Genomic DNA, 17,529 nt, shown 5'->3' on the forward strand with positions numbered 1-17,529 from the left:
ACACCGGTATATAAAAATCTAAAAATAAATAAATAAAATAAATAGTGGATAACACATTGAAATCGTCGGTACAGTGTGCTGCGGCAGTCAAAAAAGCAAACAGAATGTTGGGAATTATTAGAAAGGGAATGGTGAATAAAACGGAAAATGTCATAATGCCTATGTATCGCTCCATGGTGAGACCGCACCTTGAATACTGTGTACAATTCTGGTCGCCGCATCTCAAAAAAGATATAATTGCGATGGAGAAGGTACAGAGAAGGGCTACCAAAATAAGGGGAATGGAACAACTCCCCTATGAGGAAAGACTAAAGAGGTTAGGACTTTTCAGTTTGGAGAAGAGACGATTGAGGGGGGATATGATAGAGATGTTTAAAATCACGAGAGGTCTAGAACGGGTAGATGTGAATCGGTTATTTACTCTTTCGGATAGTAGAAAGACTAGGAGGCACTCCATGAAGTTAGCATGGGGCACATTTAAAACTAATCGGAGAAAGTTCTTTTTTACTCAACGCACAATTAAACTCTGGAATTTGTTGCCAGAGGATGTGGTTAGTGCAGTTAGTATAGCTGTGTTTAAAAAAGGATTGGATAAGTTCTTGGAGGAGAAGTCCATTACCTGCTATTAAGTTCACTTAGAGAATAGCCACTGCCATTAGCAATGGTAACATGGAATAGACTTAGTTTTTGGGTACTTGCCAGGTTCTTATGGCCTGGATTGGCCACTGTTGGAAACAGGATGCTGGGCTTGATGGACCCTTGATCTGACCCAGTGTGGCATTTTCTTATGTTCTTATGTTCTTAAATTTTGTTAGCAATTAAGTTAGTGATGTTGAGCCATGAGGTCATGGCTGAATCAGCGTTAGAGAGGTCAAGGTTTTGAAGGTCTGTCGAGAGGTGGGAGCTGAGGTCTTCCATGGAGCATGGTTTTCTGAAGTGTATGGTCATTTTGTGTGGGTTGGGGGGGCGGGCTTTTCTTAATCGAGAGCTCAACAGTGATCATCGAATGATCAGACTATGGGATCCGGGCGCAGGAGGGAGGGGACGTGGGTTTGAGTGATGAGTTAATGAACATGAAATCAAAGGTATGCGCCCAGCTTTGTGGGTGGGCTTATTAATGATCTGCTCGAAACCCAGGGCTGTGAGGGAGGAGAGTAGTGCCTCGCAGTTGGGGGTCGGTGGGGATATGTCAACATGGATCTTGAAATCCCCCAGGATGATTGCAGGGGAATCCGTGTTGATGTGCTTGGCGATAATTTCGATGCGTGGAGAAGGGTCTGAGTCTATAAGCCCCGGTGGGGAGTAGATTAGGCAAATTTGTAGATGGTTTGATTTGAAGAGGCCGAGTTCTAGTTTGGAGGACAATTTTAGGGTTTGATGAGTTAGATTTAGCTCTTTTTTTGCCGCTAAAAGAATGCCGCCCCCTCTTTTTTTATGTCTGGGTATAGAGAATATGTCGTAAAGCTGTAGTGGTAGTTGGTTAGTTAAACAAAAACATAAAAGGACTATGTCAGATAAAGGCTAGACAACCCAACATTATATGGTCACACTAAAGTTGATTACGACACGTGAGGCTAATTTTCTAACTGTGGAATGCCCGAGAACCCCGGGTTTTACGTTCTTCCCAAGGTTCACAAGACTTTACAAAACCCACTTGGCAGACCAATAGTCTCAGGTATTGGCTCCGTGTTGGAACCGTTCTCACAATTTATAGACATTTTTTTGAAACCTTGTGTACCTCAAATTAGATCTTATGTACGTGATTCATCTCACTTGATCACAATATTAAATGAGTTGAATTTTCCACCTGATCCTTTCTATTTGGTCACGTTGGATATAGTTTCTCTATACTCAAATACTCCCCAAGGAGAAGCGTTAACAGTTATTAAGGAAACACTCAATTTACATCCCAGCCCCACACGTATACTGACCTCTTTTTTGATGGATTTGGCTAATTTGGCTTTAACAAAAAAATTTTTTAGATTTGAAAACAAATACTACCAACAGATAAACAGAACAGCTATGGGGGCTACCATGGCCCCTAGCCTAGCATGTCTTTATGTAGCCAAGTTTGAGAGGACATATTTATCCTTCTGAGTGATCTAAGTTCCTTTATGTATGGTTGAGGTCTATCGATGATATTTTTCTTATTTGGTTGGGCACAGACATGCAATTCTTTATGTTTTTGACTGGTTGAATCAATGCAACGTCAACTTGCAGTTTAGCTTTAATATTCATCCTGTTGAGATTTCTTTCTTGGATATTCTGATATCACATGATAACACTCAGTTCACCATAACCATTTTCAGAAAAGAAACAGATAGGAACACTTTATTAAGGTTCGATAGCTGTCATCCTAGGATCCTTAAAGAGAATATACCTACCAGCCAATTCCTGCGACTACGACGGCTCTGCTCATCCAAATCGCATTTTATTGTGAAAGCTAAGGAGATGACATCTAGGTTCCAACAGAGGGGGTATCCTTAAAAAAGTGTTGAAATCAGCCTTTAAGCGAGCCCTTAATGTTAATAGGGATTTGCTATTTTTACCCCAGTCTGAAAATATTTATTTATTTATTTATAATTTTTATATACCGACATTCTTACATTAAAATGCAAATCATACCGGTTTACATAAAACAGAAAAAGCAGGAAAAAATATTTCCATAGTCAAATACAGAGAACATTTATAATAAAATTGTTAACAAAGGCATAAGGTAGGAACTTGAAAAAAAGGTTACTTAACAGAAAACATAAAAGAAAAAATATTAAATGAAGCACAAAGAGTTGCACGAAGGGGTGCACAAAGGGGAGAGCCCCTTTGGCGCGCCCCTTTGGCGCGCAACGCACGGCGCGCGGCGCCTGATGGTGAGGCACTTTTCAACCGTCGCCGGAGCTCACAGTGACGTCGGAGGAGGGGCGTGGTCACACATCGCAGTCACCCATTTCCCTCACCTCCTGATGATAGTTCCGTTTCTTTTTTATTATTTAAGATGGTGTTCACTTCTTGCGGGGGCCCAGGATGGAGGGTGGCCTCCCCGCTCGCTGGCGCCTGATGGTGAGGCGCTTTTCAACCGCCGCCGGAGCTCACAGTGACGTCGGGGGAGGGGTGTGGTCACACATTGCAGTCACCCATTTCCCTCTCCTCCTTGTTAAAATACTGATACGACTTTTAATTGCATTTTACCCTTTTCCCCGTTGAGCCATTTAATCTCTAAAATTATCCGCCAACATTGGAATTCATTATCCCTTCAGACATTGCTACAAGGGTCATTGCGTTTTACACATCGGAGTGGGAGCAATCTATGTGACTTGTTGACGCAATCTAACTTTATTTCTACAGGCGTGAATGTTAATAGCATGGGCACACATCAACTGTGTGGAAATTGCTCTGTATGTTCACACACAAGGACTATGTCATATTTTGATAATCCCCAATCAGGCCAAAGATATGATTTAAGATCGTTCTCAGATTGTAACACGGAAGGAGTAATTTACATTATTCAGTGCCCTTGTCAAAAAATATATGTTGGTAAGACGTCCAGGAAGATTAAAACTAGAATTGTGGAACATCGCTCTAACATTAAACATACACGGGAAAATGCTCCTTTGGTTAAGCATTGGGTTCAATGTTCTCACAATGTCTCTGATTTATACTTTTTTGTTTTGGAAGTTGTTGTCCCTCCGCACCGGGGGGGGGGACACACGACTTCTCTGAGTATTTGATCCGCAAGGAACAATGTTGGATTTATTTACTTAATACTGTCTTGCCTCACGGACTTAACAAAGAACTGGAATGGACATATTTCACTTGATTTTCCTTCATGACGTACTAGTTTAAGATTGGCTGTCTTGACTCGGCTCTCCTGATTGGGTCATGTTTGTTTTGGCACCTTTAGATCTCTTTAAATACATACCGGGGTAGATTTTAAAAGCCCTGTGCATGTAAATCCGGCGCAGGGCACTTGCGCGCCTATTTTGCATAGGCCACTGGCGTGCGCAAAGCCCCAGGACACGCGTAAGTCCCGGGGCTTTGCTTGGGAGGCGTGGCGGTGGGCCGGGGGCGTGATGGCAGGCGTAACTCAACGGAATAAGGTAGGGGGAGCGGGATGGGAGGGAAAGGTGGAGGGGGACAAAAGAAAAGGTTCCCTCCGAGGCCGCTCCGATTTCGGAGCGGCCTCGGAGGGAACGGAGGAAGGCTGCGTGGCTCGGCGCGCGCAGGCTGCCGATTTTGCACAGCCTTGCGCGCGCCAACCCCGGATTTTAAAAGATACGTGCGGCTACATGCATATCTTTTAAAATCCGGCGTACTTTTGTTTGCGCCGGTTGCATGAATAAAAGTACGCGCACTTTTTAAAAATCTGCCCCATCATTTACAATGGTATATGCGCTCCCTGAAAAACAATTTTGAGCTTCATGACGGTATATATAAATTTCTTTACAATATAATGTCGGGTTGTCTAGCCTTTATCTGACATAGTCCTTTTATGTTTTTGTTTTAGACATGTTAATTCAGGTCTGTCCCTCCCGACACAGCCCCGGCAAAACACGGGTCCGTGTTGGGGGACCCATCATGTGAAATTTATGCATGATAAACAGTGGAGTTGCCATGTGTGAACAATAATAAATTTATCCATAAAAAACAGTGGAATTGGACTATGAATTTTTCTGTACCTCTCGTGCTATAATTCTTCCTTTGGGTACAGTCCTTGCTCCTTGATTTGCTGAAAATAACATAGAGAGACATTTTTTGCACAGATTTTAAATTTCTAAATAGATCTGGCACTCCGGATTGCACTAAGGGGTGCTCAAAGGGGAGTACCCCTTCAGCATGCGACGCACGGCGCGCAACACCTGATGGCATGGCGCCGTTTAACGGTCCAAGGCGAGCTGTGCTGACGTCGGGGGGGGGGGGGGGGAGGGGGCGGGTCCCCCGATTGGGGATCTCTCTACTCCCTTCCTTCTCATTTCTGAAGCGAATTTTCTCATTTTTTATTTTCTTTTTCCTCTCTGAGAGGCGCTGCAGGGTGCCCGGTGGTGGTGGGTGGCCTCCCCTGTGTGCTGGCGCCCAATGGCATGGCTCAGTTTAGCGCAGTTTAACAGTCCGAGGCGGGCTGTGCTGATGTCGGGGGGGGGGGGGCGGGTCCCCCGATTGGGGATCTCTCTACTCCCTTCCTTCTCATTTCTGAAGCAATGTTTCTCATTTTTTATTTTTATTTTTCCTCTCTGAGAGGCGCTGCAGGGTGCCGGTGGTGGTGGGTGACCTCCCCTGTACACTGGCTTATTGTAGTAACTGCCACTCTGTGCAGGTTATCCCCATGCAGAAATGTTACATCACCCCCCTTTCTTCATTTCCAACCTCAAGCCTTTAGGGATCTGCAGTGTTTGTCCCATGCCCTTTTGAATTCATTTACTATTCTTGTCTTTACCACCTCCTTCTAGGAGGGCATTCCAGACATCACAACTTCTATTGTTTAATCTTGTCTCTCTAAGTTACAAGACTATATATTCCGGGCTGTAATGATGGGCTGCTCACAGGAGGATGGCCCTGCTACCAGCCGACTCACCACCGAGCACCACCCTCTTCTTCAGCGGCAGGAACACAGCCATGATGCTGCCGACCTCCCCTGACACTGTTTGACCCCAGGGCCTCCTGGTGTGTGCACATGTAGCTGAGTGCCTTTTCAAGGCTCCGCGGTGAGAAATCTCAAGCTGGAGCTCCTTGATGACGGCAGCATTGTTGGATTCTTAAACTTCAACCGTGATTCAGTCTGGTGTCTCAACAGCAAGTCCTCCTGCAGTCTTTGCAGTGTGTGTTGCTTCCTGCCGTGATACTGATGCTGTCTTACTTCACTCCAGCCTTGTTCTGCTCAGGTCCCAGTCTTGCCTCATTTCTATTCTCTGCCTGGCCTGTCCCAGTCCCTCGCCTGCCTGATCATCTGGTACTGACCTCTGCTACAGACCGGACCACTCTCTTGCCTGCTGCCTGGTATTGCATGCCCTGACTCTCGGCCTGAACCTGTTGCTGTCTTCCCTGACCTTCGTCCTGAATTTGGGAACTCTCTGCTCTCTGCCTGCCCCAACCTCAGCCTGGCTCTGGTCTCTCTCCTGACAACCCTCAGGGACTCTCGCCTAAGTTCTGCCAGCCCATGGAACTTAAGGGCTCAACCTGTGGGGAAAGGGGCTAGTATAGATGAAGGTCCAGATCAGTCCCAGCCAAAGGCATGTCTGCCAGTTGTCAGCATAGGCCTAGTGGGGATTCGCCTACTAGCTTGTGTCAACCATGGCACAGCACAAGGGCTCATAACAATGACATGGGCAAAGTAAATTAGTCTAGTAAACAACCTAGAATAATTGCCTATATTGATTCTGGACAGGTCTTAGGCCAAGAATTAATTTTCAGACAGGATGGGGAGGCAAGGCAGAAACATGAAGGCTTGGGGGTAACCTGCATGGAATAGCAGCTACTACCATAAGAAACTTGCTAGGCACTCTGGATGGACCATTTGGACTTTTGGGAAAGGAAGAGGAAAGTGGCTCTGCAGATAATAAAATCCCATGTTGGGAACCTTCCCAGCTAAAAATGTCAAGAAAATGAACTGAGTTCAAGATTCATAGTAGGTAATCTGGGTGCTGCTAGAGATGAACTGAAAGATCAGTACCAGTGATCACAATAATTGGATTCCCAGTAAAAAAAAAAAAAAAAAAATTTGGGATAAAAATGATCAGCACAGTGAGGGTCCTTGTCATTATTACATCCTTAGACACACATTAGACGACCGAAAATCCATCATGAACAATGGATCTCCTGACTGTCTCAAAGTTATGTATAAGAGCCTACCCTGACTCTTTAACTGTTGTTTTTATCCTAAGCACTACGTTCCTTTAGACCTTTCTTTATAGCAGTCTTGCTTCCAAGTTTACCACCCTTGTTGAATGTAACTTTGTTCTTCCTGTTTTATCTACGGTTTTGTTACAGTTCCCCCTTTTGATGTAAACCGATCTGATATGGTCCCAACCATGAAGGTCGGTATACAAAAAGTGTTAAATAAATAAATAAATAAATCCAATTCCTGGGTTTAAACTCTGAAATTGTGATTGCAATCAGATACACACCCTGCCTGCAATAGGCAGGTTTAGCACACTCTGACTGCAATATTTAAAAAATTTTAAACAGCCACAAGGGGCCCGATTCAAAGGTCTTTTCTCATAGATACAAAATCAGAGAAAAAACTTCAATAAACCATGCCCTAAATCTTACTGTAATAAAAAGATAAAAAGCACCACCATGATTCTGTAACCTTGATAGCACCATTCCAGTCTCAAATATTATTCAAAATTGCATTAAGTACAGTGTCTCAATATAAAAGGCCTAATTTTGAAAAATATTACTACATGTAAATTCTAGTAAAATATGTTCTAACAGCAGAAGAGAAGAATAAAAGATAAAATTCTACTCACTAGATTGTCAGTTCCAACATCGATACATACAGGAAGACACTTCCGTGGATCTATGCCAGCACACGCTGTATACAAGCACAACTTTCCCACTGGAATCCCCATGCCATAGACCCCCAGATCCCCAAGGCCCAAGATTCTTTCTCCATCAGTTATCACAATAGCCTGTTGACAGAAATCACAAGGATACATTACCAGAATCACACACAATATATAAACAGCATTTTAAAATGAACTTAGGGACAGGTTTAATTACCAGAAAAAAAATAAAAGCAAAAAAAAAAAAGAAACATGCAATCTGTAAGTCAGTTTGGTTGCACACTTTCTAATACAATTACGGTATATGAAAAAGTTTAGGACACCCCTGGCCAAATTGCATGTTTCAGTCAATTTCTAAGTAAACAGAAGCTGACACAACCAGAGAGAGGCAACTGCTGTCCTGGGGTGTCACAAACAGATCTGCTTTTTCAGGATAGCCACAATGATATGTAAGAGATTTGCATACAATGGAGGCAGTGAATGCAAATAAACTTCAAATATTCATTGTGGATTATCCTGAAAACCAGGCTTGTTTGTGAAACTCCAGGACTGAAACTGCCTATCCCCTGCTTTACATAGTACAAAGTTAAACACTCAAATATACTGAGCACCATATTCAGAGACATTTAACTGGATAAGCTATCTGGCTACATACTGACTTTTGAATATTTTGGGCACCAATGAATATCCCTCCAAAATTAGCTGGATAAATTTATCCGGCTAACTTTGAAATCCAGCCAGTGACTGACTACAGACCTATCTAATAGGCCAATGCAATACACCACGTTTAGCTGAATGTACAGTTTTACACACACTTAACTCACATTTTCAGGCCGATACAGTAAAATATGCGGGAGAGCCGGCGCTCCGAGGCGAGCGCCCGCTCTCCCGACGCGCGCCCAGGCCACTCTCCTGGGTGCGTGATTTAGTATTCAAATGAGGACCCGCGGTAATAAGGAGGAGCTAGGGACACTAGCGCGTCCCTAGCGCCTCCTTATTGGCAGAACGGCGGCTGTCAGTGAGTTTGACAGCCAACGCTTAGTTTTACCGGCATCGATTGCCAAACCCGCTTACAGCCATGGCTTCGGAAAATGGACGCCGGCAAAATTGAGCATCCGTCTTCCAACCCGCGAGCTGATTTTTTTTTTATTTTTGGGGCCTCCGACTTAATATCGCTATTCTATTAAGTCAGAGGGTGTACAGAAAAGCAGTTTTTTCTGCTTTTCTGTATACTTTCCCGGTGCCGGCCGAAATTAACTCCTGCCTTTGCCAGGAGTTAATTTCTGAGAGTAAAATGTGCGGCTTGGCTGCACATTTTACTTTCTGGATCGCGCGGGACTAACTAATAGGCTCATCAACATGCATTTGCATGTTGCGGGCGCTATTACCCCGTACTGTATAAGGGATAAAAATAGAGCGTCGAAAACGCGCAGCCAAACAGGGGCTAACGGTGCGCTCGGTTGAGCACACCATACTGAATCAGCCAGTTTGTGAGGTAAACATTAATCCCAAATGCAGGAAGAAGTTTTAACTGCAAAAAATGTGCATTTAAAAATGGGCGCTCGGCTCAGCGCCTTCACATGGAAATTCTATGCAAATGGGGGCATTAAGCACTTCCTCCCAATGCAGAGAGGTGTGCTGGCTGAGCGCAGTTTCTTAACTCTAGAAACTACTCCTGATCAGAGATGGAGTAAAGATTCTAACGCTGGATCCACCGCTGGGGGCCCCCCCCCGCCAACTACCAACGAGGACCAAGATCAGCGGCTCAATAATGTGTTTATTTTTAAGCCTAACCATGGCCAGATTGCCGGATAAATTAAGAACGCAGCAAAAGATATGCCCCCAAGTTAGACGTACACAAAGGATAAGCTCTTATATGCTCTCTCCTGTTCAGCATGCGCCCGCCTCCCTGCACATTTGAATTCTGTGTACGTACATTTTAACTCCCGACGTATTAGCATATCATCAGATTACTGCATTGGGAGTTATAAAAATAATTTTACTTGTGCGTTAAATCTGTGCGCTGAAATTCAGCACGCAGGCTTTTAACACACAGGTTATTACATTAGCCTGTTAAAATGGGCAAGAACACATTATGAAAACTGTTCAAAAACCAACAAATCTGCCTCAATGAATCTTAGAAAATATTTTTTTTTTGTTTGTGTTGGCATCGTGAGTGGCGCATGGGCAAACATGCTATACAATATCCACTAGCTGTAATCAGTTGACAGCCCAGACAAGTCCTTTGAACATATTGTTGAGTCAACTCTAAGTATAGAAAACAATCTTCTTGAATAAATTCCATTGGTATCATTGCCTTCACTTGGATTTTGCTTAAATTTTTTGATGCATTTAAAGTAAGACTTCTTCATGAATCTCAAGAATAGAGTCCCTGGAAACTGCTCTTGACAGATAGGAAAACTAACACATCTATGCAAAACTGATGAACAAATACCTTTACAGAAAACTACTTCTTCATAGATGTTCAATATGATACTTAGCTTGATAAGTATGAATTGGTAATTTATCGAATGAAAAGAACCACATCATCCTAGTATCGATGTTTTGGTTTGTGCCTGCTTCGGGGGGTATATATTTAATTGTCTGATTATTACGAGGATTTACTTCTATAAATTTTGAGAAGTTAAATACATCTTTCTGCAATGTTTAGTGTAAAAGTATAATGTATTGATGTTAAGAGATTCAAAATAGTAAAGTAAATATGGCATGTACAAAAGTTGACAAACAAAAAACTAAAATCCACAAAAAGGAATGTAAACAAATCACAGCAAACAAAACATTATTCCCACAAATAGTTTTTGGGGAATGTTGTTTTGTTTGATGTACAAAAGTTGGACATCCTTCCAATTGATTCATGACTACTTTTTTTTTTTAATGGTGAAATTTAAGCATACCTGTAATTTTTTTTCCTCAACTCTGGACAGACCAGTTCAGATGAGTGGGTTATGTTCACTCACCAGCAGGAGGCAGAGAATACAAGACTTTTCTGATGTCACTCTCTGCTGTACAGCTTGGTGTAGCAAGAAATTATGTCAATAATCTCTTGCCTAAGTTTTAGATGATCTTTGAAAATGTATACTTAAATTTCACCTTCATCATCCTGCCAGACCAGTTCAGACAAGTAGGATATGCCTGAGCAGTAATTTATCTGAGTGGGGTGAGGCCATGACAGCCTCCAGTACCAAACACAGAATCTTCCTTGCCCTGTATATCCAACCTGTAATGTTTGACAAATGAGAACAATGAGGTCCCTGTTGCCGCCTTAAGGATATCCTGCAGGGATATTAGTCTGCACTCCATCCACGACAAGAACTGTGCTCTAAGTCCCTCAGGATCCTGCCTGCCTTAATCAATGTAGGCCACTTTGCCCTCTGAACAGTCTACCTGACCTCTGGAAGGCATTTGTGGCTTTCAGGTAACAAAGTAACCCTCATCACACATCCAAGAAATATTAGGATTTTTTTTGTTCCTTTGCACTCCTGTTTCCTAAAGTAGGGTGGTGAGATCACCTGCGGGTCGATACAGTAAAAGTCGCGGGAGAGCACCTGCTCTCCCGGCACGGGCGATTCAGTAAAAAAAAAAAAAAAGGATTCAAATTAGGGCCCGCGGTAAAAGGAGGCGCTAGGGTCACCAGACGTCCCTAGCGCCTCTTTTTTTTGACAGGAGCGGTGGCTGTCAGCGAGTTTAACAGCCGACGCTCAATTTTGCTGATGTCGGTTCTCAAACCCGCTGACAGCCACGGGTTTGGAAACCGGACACCGGCAAAATTGAGCATCCGGTTTTCAACCCGTGAGCCGATTTTAGAAATTTTTTTTTTTTTTTTTTAATTATTTTTAACTTTTGGGACCTCCGACTTAATATCGCCATGATATTATTTATATGATATTTCCTGATGCCGGCAGAAATAACGCCTACCTTGGGTAGGCGCTAATTTCTTAAAGTAAAATGTGCAGCTTGGCTGCACATTTTACTTACTGAATCGCGCGGGAATAACTAATAGTGCCATCAACATGCATTTGCATGTTGCGGGCGCTATTAGTTTCGGGGGGGGGGGGGGGGTTGGACGCGCATTTTCGACTGAATAAGGGGTAAAGCTAGCGCGTCAAACGCGTTATTTCTGCCGGCACCGGAAAATTGTTTTAAATCTGCAGTTTTCCCCTTTGCAGCCATCACCAATGAATTAAATCAATAGAAAGCGGAGATGATACCAAGAAACCAAATAGTTAGCTGGGAAATGTGGCAGTTTTGAAAGCTGGTGGTGGGGAGCTTTCAGGTTAAGTAGCCATCTTGAGTCATGGCTATAGAGCACCCCCCCAAATTATAGTTAACATTTTAAACTTGATTCAAGACTCCACAGGGAGCCAATGTAACTCCTTCAATATGGGGTAAATATGAGCTGACAAAGAGCATCCAGCTACTGCATTCAATAAAAGAGCATCCAGCTGCTGCATTCAATAAAAGTTGTAATGCCCACAAATATGATTTCAGGAGACCAATATAAAATGTGTTGCAATAATCCGTATAAGAATATTATTTTTGTTTAGTTAATTCCCTAGATGCACAGTTGGAGATCATATATTATTTTTGGTATGATTGGTTTATTTAAAATGCCAACCCTTCAACTGATGTTTTATCAATGACTTTTTGATGCCTCATGCAGTGTGGAAATCTTGATGGTAGCCATTTCAGTGGGATGCCCACTGAAACATAGCTAAGTCGAACTGAATGTTGTATTTATTGAGTTGCATCTACATGCATAGTTTGGGACATTTTATCTTGAATTATATTCATAAGGAAAAAGATAAATGCTATTTCATATTTTTGCCACGTGTCTTTGGATTTTGTAAAACAGTAGGAGATAAATATTTTTTAATATGGTGCTAGAGATATCTCTCTGAAAATTTTAGTGATGATTTTATCATATTACTGGACTGTTTTCAAAAATTTCTTGTTTAATAAAAAGTTGGATATTGATACGGGCTATGATTAAAGCCCTAGAAGTGATTCAAGAAAAAGATATATATAACCTTTAGTGATTCTTACTGCAATTTATGAATGCCCAATTTAAGAAGAAAATGTCTTTTTATGCATCAATTAAATATATATATTCTTTGAGCCATCCAAACTAAATATCAAAATATCCTAGAAGCTAATGTCCTATAGTCAGTGAAGAAATTGAAGCTGAAAAAAGGTTGGATATTTCAGCATGACAACGATCCGGAACATACCTCAAAATCAACTCTTAAGTACAGAAAAGAAAGATGAAAGTTTTGAAACAGCTTTCATAGTCCCCAGACTTGAATGTTGTTGAAATTTGTGGGGGGGGAGATCTCAAACATGCAGTGTATATAAGTAAGCTTAAGAATATTTCTGAGTTAGAAGATTTCTGCAAAGTTAAGAGTAAGAAATAATTCCTAAAGCAAAAATAGAAAGACACTTAGTTGGCTACAGGAAACATTTGGAAGCTGTTATATCTGCCATATTCACTGTTTTCTTATTCTGAATCTGTAAAAAATGCAAATAAATAGTAATTATGCATCAAAAGTTGCAAAAAGATATTGTGTGTAGCTCTGCACAACAAAGTTTCTGTCAACTTCTGTTCACTTAAAAGATTTAATGAAACATACAATTTCACCAGGGTGCCTAAACATTTGCACACAACTGTAGTTCCTGTTCATACCCCAAATCGGTCCATACTTTTGTGTTTTGCCTCCTGCCAGCAGATGGAGACAGAGAAGAAAAGCTTTACTCACATTGCTACTTAACCCATTGTGCCACTTGCAATCCCTCAGTATTTCTCTGTCTCCAGCAGATGGCAGAGGTGTAGAACTTGCAGTCTGGAGTGAAGTAAAAAATAAATAAATAAAATTAATAAAAAGAGATCAACAGGAGCTTCCTCCTACAGGGTGGTTAGGTCCTTTCTGAGGGCCATCTTCTCTGGTTAAAGTGGTCGAGTGGGGATTAGCTGGTGGTCCAGTTCTCTCAATCCCTCGAAAAAACTTCACAAACAAGCAGCCGCTCTACAGCATTCAGGAAAATACTTTAATTTGTTTTTATTTGTAAAGTTAAAAAAAAAAAGAAAAGCCTGACGGGCTGTTTGGAGAGAGATTCTTGACTCCGGTGGGCCTGGTGATCACACCACACACAGGTGAGAGCCAGCAGTAGCTGGGGATCCCGGCATTGACAAGACCGCCACGTGAGGAGGCCAAGGATATAGGCAAGGCCTGCCGCTCTTACGTGGATACGTGAGCTCTTCTTAGTGGATTTGGCGCACGCTGCATTTCTGAGGGAGAGGGTGTCTCTCTATGCATCTTAGTACTTTTCCCACCAATGGCCATAGGGAAAAGATGTAAAGAAGAATCCCTGGCAGCCATGGAAGCAGAGACTTCTCTCATTGGAGGACACAAATTCTTTGCCCCCCCCCCGCAACCCCAGAAGAAAAACATATGACAACAGGATGTGCGGATAGAGGACATCCCTGTTTCTTACCCCAGAGCCAGCCCAAAGCCGCTACCTGTATAATCAGAATTAAAGGCCAGCTCCTTGACCACACCCTCCTGTAGAAAGATCAAAATTTGCAAATCAGTAGCCTAAATCAGCTGTACCCAGTTAGCAAGACATCAGGACTCTAACACCCTCCAAATCCTGACATATGCCAAGGATGTGGAAGGCCTCCTGGACTGTAATAAGGTGATAATGACTGCTTCGGAATATTCTCACCGTCTCAGTCGCCACCTTTCATAAAGCCAGGCTGCGAGACAGAAGTGAACCACCTGATCCAAAAAAATTGGACCCTGGTGAAGGTTCAACAAATGGCCGAACTCAGCAGGCCATCTATGACCATGGATGACATGGCCACTCTGGAGCCACCAGAATCATGTTGCCTGGATCTCCTCTATCCGCCTTATCACCTTGTCCACCAGTGGCCACGGAGAAAAGGCATAAAGAAGAATGCCTTGAGGCCATGGAAGCACCAGAGTATCGATTCCTTATCCTCCGTGGTCTCTTCGGTGGCCGTAAAACTGAAATCCCTTGGTGTTCTGCCTGGTTGACATTAAGTCCAAATGTGGATACCCCCATGTCCTCTGGATGAGATGCATCGCTGCCTCTGACAGCTCCTACATCCGGGGTCTAATTTTCTTCGACTGAGAAAATCCGCCTGAACATTGTTCACCCCAGCGATGTGAGATGCCACTATCCTCTCCAAATGCTGTTCCACCCAGAGAATCAACTCCTGCGCTCGAGTCACCACCCGACCCTTGGTTCCTTCCTGTCTGTTGATGTAGGCCACAGTCATTTCATTGACCAACGATACTCTTAAAGGACAGCCACGTAATAGTGGTAAAAAGGCAAGTAAAATGTAATGCACCACTCTCGTCTCTAATCGACTGATAGACCATGAAGCCTCTTTCTTCGATCACTGGCCCTGCACTGACTGGTCCTAACACACTGCTCCCCGGCCTGAAAAGCTGGCATCATGGTGAGTATCACCCAATCCGGAACCTCCAGTTCCACACCATGCTCCAGACTGGCTAGAAAGACCCACCACGAAAAACTGTCCCTACCTTCTCCCTTCAAGCAGAAGAAGAAGATGAAACTCCTCTGACATCAGATTCCATCGGGAGAGAAGAGCCCTCTGAAGAGGCCACATATGTGTGAATGCCCAAGGCACCAATTCCAAGATCAATGCCATAGACTTACAAATATTCCCAGACCTTGGGCACCGAAAGCCCCAACATGTATTCTCTCTTCTGTGAGAAACACTCCCCTACTGCGCATCAAACCGAGCCCCTAGATACTCCAGGGTTGAGAGTGAATGACATGGATATTTGCTAGATTCACCACCCAGCCTAGAGACTTTAGTCATAACAGACCTTCTGCACAGACTAACAGAGATCCTCTGATTTCACCCAGATGAGCTAATCGTCCAGCACAACTTCCCAATGTAAGGCCACTGCCACAACCACCGACACCTTAGTGAACGTATGTGGCGCCGTTGCCAGACCAAACAGGAGGGCATAAAACTGAAAATATTTCCTTACAATCATGAACCTTAGAAACCGCCGATGCTCCAGCCTGATGGCTATACACAGATAAGCCTCTGTCAAATCTAGAGAAGCTAAAAACTCCTCCTTGCGTACTGCATCGATGACTGACCGCAGGATCTCCATACGGAACCAAGGAACTTTTAAAGATTCATTCAACTTCTTCAAATCCAAAATTGGGCAAAACATCCCTTCCTTATTTGGCACGATGAAATAAATGAAATACCTTCCTATTTTGTTCCTCTTGAGGAACTGGCACTATAGCCCCCAGTTGCCGCAAGTGGTTGAACATCTCTTAAACAGCTATCTGCTTGACGAGAGGAGCGCAAGGGGAAACGATGTAAGCAACTCGGACCGGACGAGCAAATTCTAATTCTTATTACACTTAGGACCCACTGGTCCATAGTAATTTTGGCCCACTCCTTGTAAAACATGATGGCTGGGACTGAAGAATGGGCCGTCCTCACTTTATTGTGAGGACTTTGCACTGCCTGCGCCTGCACCTGGGTTGTCCTGGGAAGGCCTGCGGCCACCACAAAAGAATTGTCCCCTGGACTGAGCTCTGGACGCGGTTTGTCTCCGAGGCCCCAAAGAACCTTTTGCTTGACAAATTCTCTTATTGTCTTGAAACTGTGTCAGAGTGGAAAAAAAATCTTCTACCCTTTGGCCTGTCTTCAGCCAACTTATGCACCTTGGAGTGTCCCAAATTCTTCATAATCTGCTCCAGTTCCTCCTCAAACAAGAGCTTGCCCTTAAAAGGAAGAGCTCCCAGTTGAAATTTAGAATCCACATACACCGACCAGTTCCGCAACCATAGCAATTTTCTGGCCTACACTGCAGACATCATGATCCTGGAAGATGTCCTGATCAGGCCATATAAGGCATCTGTCCAAATGCTCAGCCTTCTGCACTGCTGCACCTGACGTAACATGCGTCTCCTGTAATTGCTGGACCCAATGCAGACATGCCCTCTGCATAAAACTGTTGAAAATTGCAGCTCTTATGCCCAGGGCTGAGACTTCAAAAATCCTCTTGAGGTGAAGCTCCAACTTGTGGTCCTGCACATCCCTCAATGGAGCAGACCCCGCCACCAGAATAGTGGTCTTCTTTAATACTGCTGACACCAAAGAGTCAACCTTGAGAAGCACCAAAGGCTCCATCCCTCCGGCAATGGATAAAGTTTGGCCATAGTTCTACTAACTCTCAAGCCTGACTCTGGTGTCCCGCTCCTGAACCACCAACTTTTTCACCAGCTTATGAAAGGGAAAACTTTCACTGGACCCCTCAAACCATCCAGCATGGGATCCACTCCCTACAAGTCCGACTCCTCTTGAGAAACCTCAATTCCCAACTCCTGGAGCACATGTGGAATCAAGGGCTAGAGTTCCTTTCTGGAAGACAGACACACTACCTTGGAGTCATCCCTCTCGGTTCCTGGGACCTCCTCTGTGTCCTTAGTCAGGTCTGCATCATCCTACCCCAGGACAGTTGTCAGGAAATCCATCTGTGCCTCCTCATCAATATCTGAATTGTCAGAATCCTCATTTGGACCAGCAGGTCGAGAAGAAAGACCCAAGATACACTCAATGCCTGAGGAACGCGTCTTCTTAACCTGCGCTGGTCTTTGAACCAACCGCAGACCAACTGAGCACTGGGATCAGTTCCGAGAGTGCACAAAGTCTATTGCCTTCTCCGATAAATAGACCTTAGGCATTAATAAATCAAACTCCGTGGAAAAAGACTCAGAGGGCTCAGGAACTGGGTTAGGAAGGAAATCCTCCCAATCTGATACTCCCTGATCCCTCCTCAAGACAAAAACCGCTCGGGATAACCGTGGTGGGGATTCCACTACGCCTCCAACGCCGACACAAGACAGGCCAGTATGAGAATCAAAGATGGCCGCTGTTCCCAAACCAACAGGGAGAGAAGCTACAGCAGACCCGGCATCCCATGGCACCCGTCGCAAC

At 43.7% G+C, this 17,529-nt stretch overlaps 1 protein-coding gene across 2 annotated transcripts in view; it reads right to left on the reverse strand.

Annotated features, from left to right (window-relative positions):
* Positions 1-17,529, reverse strand: part of ME2 (malic enzyme 2) — a 252,101-nt gene that overhangs the window by 136,453 nt on the left and 98,119 nt on the right. For both annotated transcript variants that reach the window (XM_029580037.1, XM_029580031.1), the window contains one exon: positions 7,461-7,622. In XM_029580037.1, the coding sequence (XP_029435897.1) occupies positions 7,461-7,622 (162 nt within the window). The remainder of the gene's footprint in view (positions 1-7,460; positions 7,623-17,529) is intronic.

The sequence above is a fragment of the Rhinatrema bivittatum genome, chromosome 1, assembly GCF_901001135.1.
Source record: "Rhinatrema bivittatum chromosome 1, aRhiBiv1.1, whole genome shotgun sequence".
Taxonomy (NCBI): Eukaryota; Metazoa; Chordata; class Amphibia; order Gymnophiona; family Rhinatrematidae; genus Rhinatrema; species Rhinatrema bivittatum.